The sequence below is a fragment of the Cebus imitator genome, unplaced genomic scaffold (genome assembly GCF_001604975.1).
Source record: "Cebus imitator isolate Cc_AM_T3 unplaced genomic scaffold, Cebus_imitator-1.0 Scaffold121, whole genome shotgun sequence".
In the NCBI taxonomy this organism is placed as follows: domain Eukaryota; kingdom Metazoa; phylum Chordata; class Mammalia; order Primates; family Cebidae; genus Cebus; species Cebus imitator.
In genome coordinates, this window is record NW_016107436.1 from 3509624 (window position 1) to 3516998 (window position 7375).

The 7375-nt window shown below is 44.4% G+C and overlaps 1 protein-coding gene across 1 annotated transcript in view; it reads right to left on the reverse strand.

Annotated features, from left to right (window-relative positions):
- PPM1D (protein phosphatase, Mg2+/Mn2+ dependent 1D) overlaps positions 1-4527 on the reverse strand; it is a 56242-nt gene extending 51715 nt beyond the window's left edge. The window contains exon 1 of the mRNA XM_017539727.2: positions 3825-4527. Coding sequence (XP_017395216.1) covers positions 3825-4296 — 472 coding nt within the window. The 5' untranslated portion in view covers positions 4297-4527. The remainder of the gene's footprint in view (positions 1-3824) is intronic.
- Positions 4528-7375: the final 2848 nt, after the last annotated feature.

The window sequence follows — 7375 nt, forward strand, 5'->3', positions numbered from 1 at the left end:
AAAAATTAGCTGGGTATGATGGCACACGCCTGTAGTCCCAGCTACTCAGGAGGCTAAACCCGGGAAGGTGAGCCCAAATCATGCCACTGCACTCTAGCCTGGGCAACACAGTGAGAATCTGTCTCAAAAAATAAAAAAAGAATATGCTTGATGACACAAGAAAAACTAATTTTATTAAATCTCAACCCATGAATACACACTTTTTTATCTGTTGCCCAGGCTGAATGCAGAGGCTCCATAATGGCTCACTGTAACCCAACCTCCCAGGCTCAAGTGATTCTTCCAACTCAGCCTCCCAAGGGGCAGAGACTACAGGCACATGCTACCATGCCAAGCTAATTTTTTATTTTTTGTGGCAACAGGGTCTCACCATGTTCCCCAGGCTGCACGTTTTTAATATTCTGTACGACTAATAGGAGAATATATACAACAGCCTTTTATTACATACTAGGGCTGATAAGAGAAAAAGCACCTGTGATTGTCTGAGTCCTGTGATGAACTAGCCATATTTTTCATGGACCATCATTTTTCCTTGAGACTGATAAACTGTGTTATTATAAGACTTGGGCATTTGAACATGAACAGGGCGAGCTTTTCAATTCAAGAAAAATTGACGGTGTTTGTTGTCAATAATACATTTCTAATTGCTGCTTGAAAAATACATTTTGGAAAATGTGTACCTACAACAGAGAACTAGATAGCTTCTCAATATTTAAAGACTTTTCTGATGAGATCAGTGATATTAACAAACATGATTTTCTTTGATATTGTATAATGAAATGTGTTGCTATTCAGAAGATGTTCTTAACTGAGTGAAGCATTATTTTCCAGATGACTAATGCACTATGTCACAAAATCACACATAGAGAAGATTCAAAGTACAAACCAAAACAATAGATCTTAATGTAAGAGTACAAAATTCATTACTAAGGTTTCAAATTCCAATTCAACTAACTTTAAGAAACTACTTTTCTTCTATGTTCCTCTGATTAAAAAAAAAAAAAAAAGATGAAAGAAACTACCACTTTTGTGCAGAATATGCACAATTATCTGAAAAGACTAATATTTTTCCTTTTTCCTACTACATATGCATGCGGAGCTGCTTTTTCTTTAGACACTTCAAATAGCATAGCAGACTGAGTGCAGAAGTGGGTATGAGAATTCAGCTGTCTTCCATTAAGCTAGATATTTAAAGAGGTTTGCAAAAATGTAAAATAATGCCATTCCTCCCACCAGTATTTCTTATTTGGGTAAAAAAGTGGTTTTTCTTTAGTGAGTGTGTGCGTGTGTGTGTGTCTGTGTGTGTAAACATATTTGTTTTTGAAGAAATTTTTTTAAATTTTCTAAGTTTAAATTTCTCATATAGTAAATATTGGAAGATGTAGCCCACATAAACAAAAACTCTTTGGGGTCCTCAATAATTTAATAGTATGAAGGGTTCTGTGAGCAAAAAGTTTGAGAACTACTACTACAATCCAATGAGCACTACAAAATTAGAAAAAAGGATGCTCAATTCCAAAAGAAAGAAGTCTTCACAGAAGAAAACATACTGACTGGGAATCTACTTGATGGATATATTTTTGTTTGAATTTTCCTTGTTGGGGGCAGGGTGAGAACCAGAAGCCAAGAAAATGGAAACGGAGTACTTTCATGCTCCCTGAAAAAAGGTGAGTAATGTAATGGAAATTCACGTTAACAGATATTTACTAGAGAGGCTGAATTTGGACAGGAAAGGGGTTGGCCTGCAGATTACAAACTACAGTTTATTTTATAGAAAATGTGAAGTCATCCAAGAATTTGTAACTAAATACATTTTTTTTTTGTCTTTCTCAACCCTGTGACTAAAAAAAAAAAATTTTAACCCTCATTTCCTTTGTCAAGGCTCCCAAAATAATTAGCTTACTGTACTTTTTTTTCCCCAAGTTTTGAGGACGAAGTCTGAGGTCTAGCTGTGGTACAAAATAAACTTCAACATTTTTCTGGAGTGTAAGGTTCTATGCATCATAAGAGTGAAAGCTTAATTCGAAAAGTCTGTGTATATAAGACAAAACCATCCATATTTGCATTTAACAACATGGTCCCTGCTTTATTAAAAAAATGCTCCTGCAGGTCCAGTACTGTGGCTCACCCTGTAATTCCAGCACTTTCAGAGGCCGAGGCGGGAGGATCGCTTGCTGCACTGCCTGGGCAACAAAATGAGACTGCCCACACACATCCCTCGCCCCGGCCAGTCTCTTTAAAAAAAATAAATAAATAAGTAAATTAAATTAAATTAAATGCTCATGTAACGGAGTTTATGCCTTAAAGTTTTTTTATCCTTAAAGTTCAAACGTATGGCAAATTTATGTTGCTCCAAGTATACTGTAAAATAAACAAGACTCTACATAGTTCTTTGTGTCTAATCTTCCTCTCTTGCCCTGCTGTCGACTTCTCGTTGCCCTGCAGTCAATGATATGACATATTTCTACAATATACTACAGTGCTTTCAGCTCTATGGTGCCTACACAAAAACAAAATACATCCAAAAGAGGGGCCCCTGGGACTGAATGGGAAACGCCTCCAACAAGCCTAGTGGCTGATCTTTGAGTCAATCAACTAATTCTTGGCAGAGAGCCAAGCAAATGGAAAACATTCTTTGAAACCGGCTAATCTACAACTCTATGACAATACCTTTCTAAAAATGTTCTGTATTTGCTAAATCTTTAACTCTTTTTCTCTATGTCTCCATTCCTCTGCTGAAATAAAGCAACTTTATTATGCTGCCATAAACAAAAAGGTTTTTTCCCACCGTTGGAGAGTATTGTCTTCTTTGCTCTAACAAAGATGCATGCTATTTATTCACTGCAATAGATAAACAATTATAAAGCTGTAAGATGATTCTCTAACTGCTGAGTACAGAAATCCTGCCCGCTTTACAAACATTTAAAACTCAGATGAAACTACAACTACACCGAAATTTTTAGACATTTAAGGCCTTTATTTCCTCCCAGTATACAGTAATTCCTTGCATTTTCCTATTTTGACAGGCATTTACAATTTATAAGTACTTTTAAAGTAGGAACTGTTGAGAACTATCTGAAAGCAATCACCTAAGGCAATTTCCAAAAAGAAAGCTCAAGCAGAATTTAACGCACACCCTTAACACGGGGCCACTTTAAGAGGTAACAACACGTTCCGCGCTTTTATTTTTCATAAGCAGTACACGTTTATGATCCTAAAAATATCTCACCATCATTACAACGGAATTCCTTCCAAAACTTTCAATTGCCAGACGATTACACTTCAGCCCTTCTAAATTAGCTCACGCTTTACTCCACCAGCCAACCCCAGCTATCCCGGGTCAATCTGGAGAACTGACACCACCGGTAGGAGGCAACCGAGAGGGACAAGACGTCCAGGAGCAGAATTATGACAGATTCTAGGGGAACACTCCAATTTTTCCTTCGCCTGGCCCAGGTAGCAACATCAATTTATCTTTTAGCCAAAATCTGGCGCCAGGTTTCAAACACGTTTTCGCTGGTTGCCACCAAAGTGAAGCAGCGAAGGGAGAGGACTGCTTCCCATTGATCCTTGGAGAACGGAAATAAAGCGAGAAGAGCTTGCAGGGAGACAGCAATCCTATCTTCCCCAAGGCCATTTGGTTTGCCAGGACCTCCACCCAGCAAAGCGCTATTCGACCGTTTAGAGTCGTCACTTCCATCAATGTACACTTTGGATGCGCTCGCTCCGGGTGCCGGTGCTGGGGGCCCACGCCGGGCTGCTGCCATAAAAGCCCTGAACTGCCTGAGAAAAGGGGCGGGCGCCAAACAAGCCAGGGAACTTACCCAGTTTCTTCCACATGGCGAGGTGACAAGCGAGAAAGCCTTTGCGAATGGCAGCGCAAACCTTCGCCGGCTCGGACGAAGTGAAACCCTTCTGCTTCTTGATGAAACCCCACAAGTGCTCCCGGGCAAACTGTGCCGCCTCCCGCCCGCCGTGCCCGTCGCACACGGCGAAAAAGGCCACGGAGGAACGGCGGCGGCAGCAACGGCCAGGCGCCAGCGAGGCCCCGGCGTCCGGGAGAGGGTCGCGAGCCTCTCGGGCTGCCACCGCTGGGCCTTTCCCCGAGACTTCGCCGCCGGGTGGAGCGGGTGGCGACGGCCGCGGAGGCAATGGCTGAGACAGCGACCGCCGCGGCGAGGGCTTTTCTTCAGCCGTCGGTTCGGGCTCCACAACGATTTGAGTAACGTCCTCCATGTACTTCCTCCCGCCCTGGTCAGAGAAGACGCTCACTCCCAGCGAGTACAGCCCCGCCATGGCCGGCTGGCCGGGATCCCACCGGTCCCACGCAGCCCGCCGAATCCGGCGGCGGGAGACACACTGGGCGCTTGCCGGCCAACTATTGTTTATCTTCGACGACGCCGAGAGGTGGGAGGGGGCGGTCCCGGAGGCCGGGGGCGCGCGATGTCTGGACTTGTCCGCGAGAGCTGGGCCGGACCGCCGGGGCGAGCGGAGCCGGGGAGCTGCGCCTGCGCACTGAGCTTCCCCCGCCCGTCCGCGCCCACCACACAAATCAGGCGTTCTCCCCCGCTGACGTCACTCGGCTCTCTGAGTCCGACCAATCCGGAGTCGAGTGGAGCGAGCCCGCCCTTCATACCCGCCTTCGCTCCCGCCCGCGATAGCCGTGCTCCCTCCTCCCTCAGCTGGCGCGGGGCCCGCGCGTCTCACAGTTCAGTTGCCCCACGCCGCGGGCTATTGCGCCCTCAGGGTTGTCTGCGGTTGCTGAGCCTTTCCCGAGCGGCTTGGTCTGTGTCGCCTTTTGGCTCCGTCCGGGGTTCTTAATGCGGCCTCCTGGCCTTGGCGTCCCGCTGCTCGCTTTGCGGGGAAGGTGGTGTGGGCTCGGGCCCCTAGCGAGTGGAAAATGAAGAGAGAAGAGTTCACCCTCTGCTGCTAAGCGAAATGGCGGGAAACCTCCCTTCTGAAGGGTGATTGTGAACTGGCCGGAACAAGTGCGGCACCGTTGAGCTGGATCTGGGTGGGACGTTTCCGACTGGGAATGGAGGAGGGAGGTCGTCCAATTCTGTTGTTTAAAAAACACCTGGGAAATTTCCACCGTCAGCTGTACAGTCTGTTCACATAGCTAGGTATATCAGAGACGTGAGAGGGCTGGATTCTAACTACGTAATTCCTAGCGGATCTTTTCAGCTTTTGTTAAAGGCAGTGCTCGTTCCAACCAGCTCTGGATACAGCATTTTATTCTTGCGGTATCGCTCCAAGTTATCACTTGAAAATAACTGACAAAAACTGCCAAGAGCGCCAGTGCTCTAACGGTTTGGTGATCGTCCCTTCTCTTCACCGAGTAGGTCACAATCCCAGCGCTAAAACCTTTGCACGGATTTCCACGGAGTTAAGCCGCAGAGCGGGGAATACACTAGTAGCATCCGTTTTGTAGTTGAATCACTTTAAAGTTCAGTTTTCCCGTTTTTGGTCACTTCATCAACCTTTGTACTTTCCTGTACAACCTTTGAGATTTTCAAATGGCCTGGAAACAGTATGGAAATGGGAATGGGGAGAATGTACGTAGAGTTGGCACAAGAAATTCTAGTAGAAACACATCTTTATACCAATAAAAATATAAATAAGCAAAATCCGCTCAAGAAAATGTAGAAAATCTGAATAGATCAACTAAATAAAAATAAATATAATCGAAGATATCCATTGCCCCAAAAAGCACTAGACCAGATGGTTCCAGGGCATAGAAACGCTTGAAAAAAAATCACAACCTGTTTGGAGAGATTATCATAACCCTGTTAATAAAACCGAAGCATTGTGAACATTAAAAGGAAACCTACAGACCGTATTTTATAATTGAGGAATACAAAAATCGTAAATGGGTTATTAGCTGCAGCCTCCATACCACAAGACCTGCAACAAGAACGGTTTGTGTAGCTCTATATTATTCCTCTCACGGTTCACCGCCTTTGACCCAGGAGATTACCAAAAGATAATTCCATCATGCTTTATATCCTCTCCACCTCAATCACGACCAATAGCATCTGTGCAACCCGTTTATTGCCCTAGTATCTCCATGCTACTCTCTGCTTCAGCTACTCTGATTCCATATCCCACTCTTCAAACATCCTAACCATTTATTTTATTTATTTTTTTTTATTTTTTTTTTCATCCTAACCATTTAACTTCACACTTTTGATTTCAACATCTGCCATCAGCCACTTCCCTTTTATTCTTAGCCTCTTCTGTAAATGTTCCCATCAACTTCCCATTCCAACTGAAACCCGGTTTAACACTTGGCAAAACTACCTCCCTTGTAACTTTTCAACTACAGAAGGTTGTTTTCCTCTCACAGGTGTTCTTATCTTATGGCCCACTCCTCATATTACCTCCAAACCACTTCTCTTCCTTATTCTTTCAGAAACCCAAGTTCTTTTAAAGTTCATGCAGACTGCTACTACTCCGAGATGCTGTCACCTACTGATCCCTGGTATCTTCCCTGTCATTTTTCATAGCCCACTTGTCTCCCTTTCTTCCACTATTCATGTCACTTCTCGTCCACTTTATTTCTCAAGATATTGTCCGTACCTTCCATACTCTCTCCTTTTCAAGAGCTTTACTGCTCCAACAATGATCCTCCTTGCTCCTGCCTCATCAATCTCTCCTTTCCCTCTTTAAATTTTAGAGACACTGACTTGCTATGATGCCCAGGCTGGAGTGCAGTGATTATTCACAGGTTCAGTTATAGCTCACTGCAGCCCCAAACTGCTGACCACAAGTAATTTCTCCAACTTTATCCCCCAAAGTAGCTGGGATTAAGACATGTGCCACCACACCCAGACTAATTTCTCCTCTTGGTCATTTCCATTTGTGTAAACGTGTTATGGTTTCTCTCTTTCTCTCTCTCTTTTTTTTTTTTTTTTGAGACAGAGTCTCCCTCCATCCCCCAGGCTGGAGTGCAGTGGCATGATTTCAGCTAACTGCAACCTCCGCCTCCTGGGATCAAGGAATTCTCATGCCTCGGCCTCCCTAGTAGCTGGGACTACAGGCGTGAGCCACCACCATACCTGGCCGCTATTGCCTCTTACCTGAACCACTACACTAGCCTCCTCACAAATCTTTCTTTCACTCTTGGCCCTCTGTGATCCTTTTTCCTCCAGCTACTGTATCAATCTTTCAAAAACCATAAATCAGATCAAGTCATTCTTTTACTCAATACATTCATGGCTTCCATCACATTTAAAATAATATGGGCCAGGCATGGTGGCTTACACCTATAATTCCAGCACTTTGGGAGGCCAAGGTGGGCAGATCGCTTACGGCCAAGAGTTGGAGACCAGCTGGCTAACATGGCAAAACCCTGTCTCTACTAAAAATGCAAAAA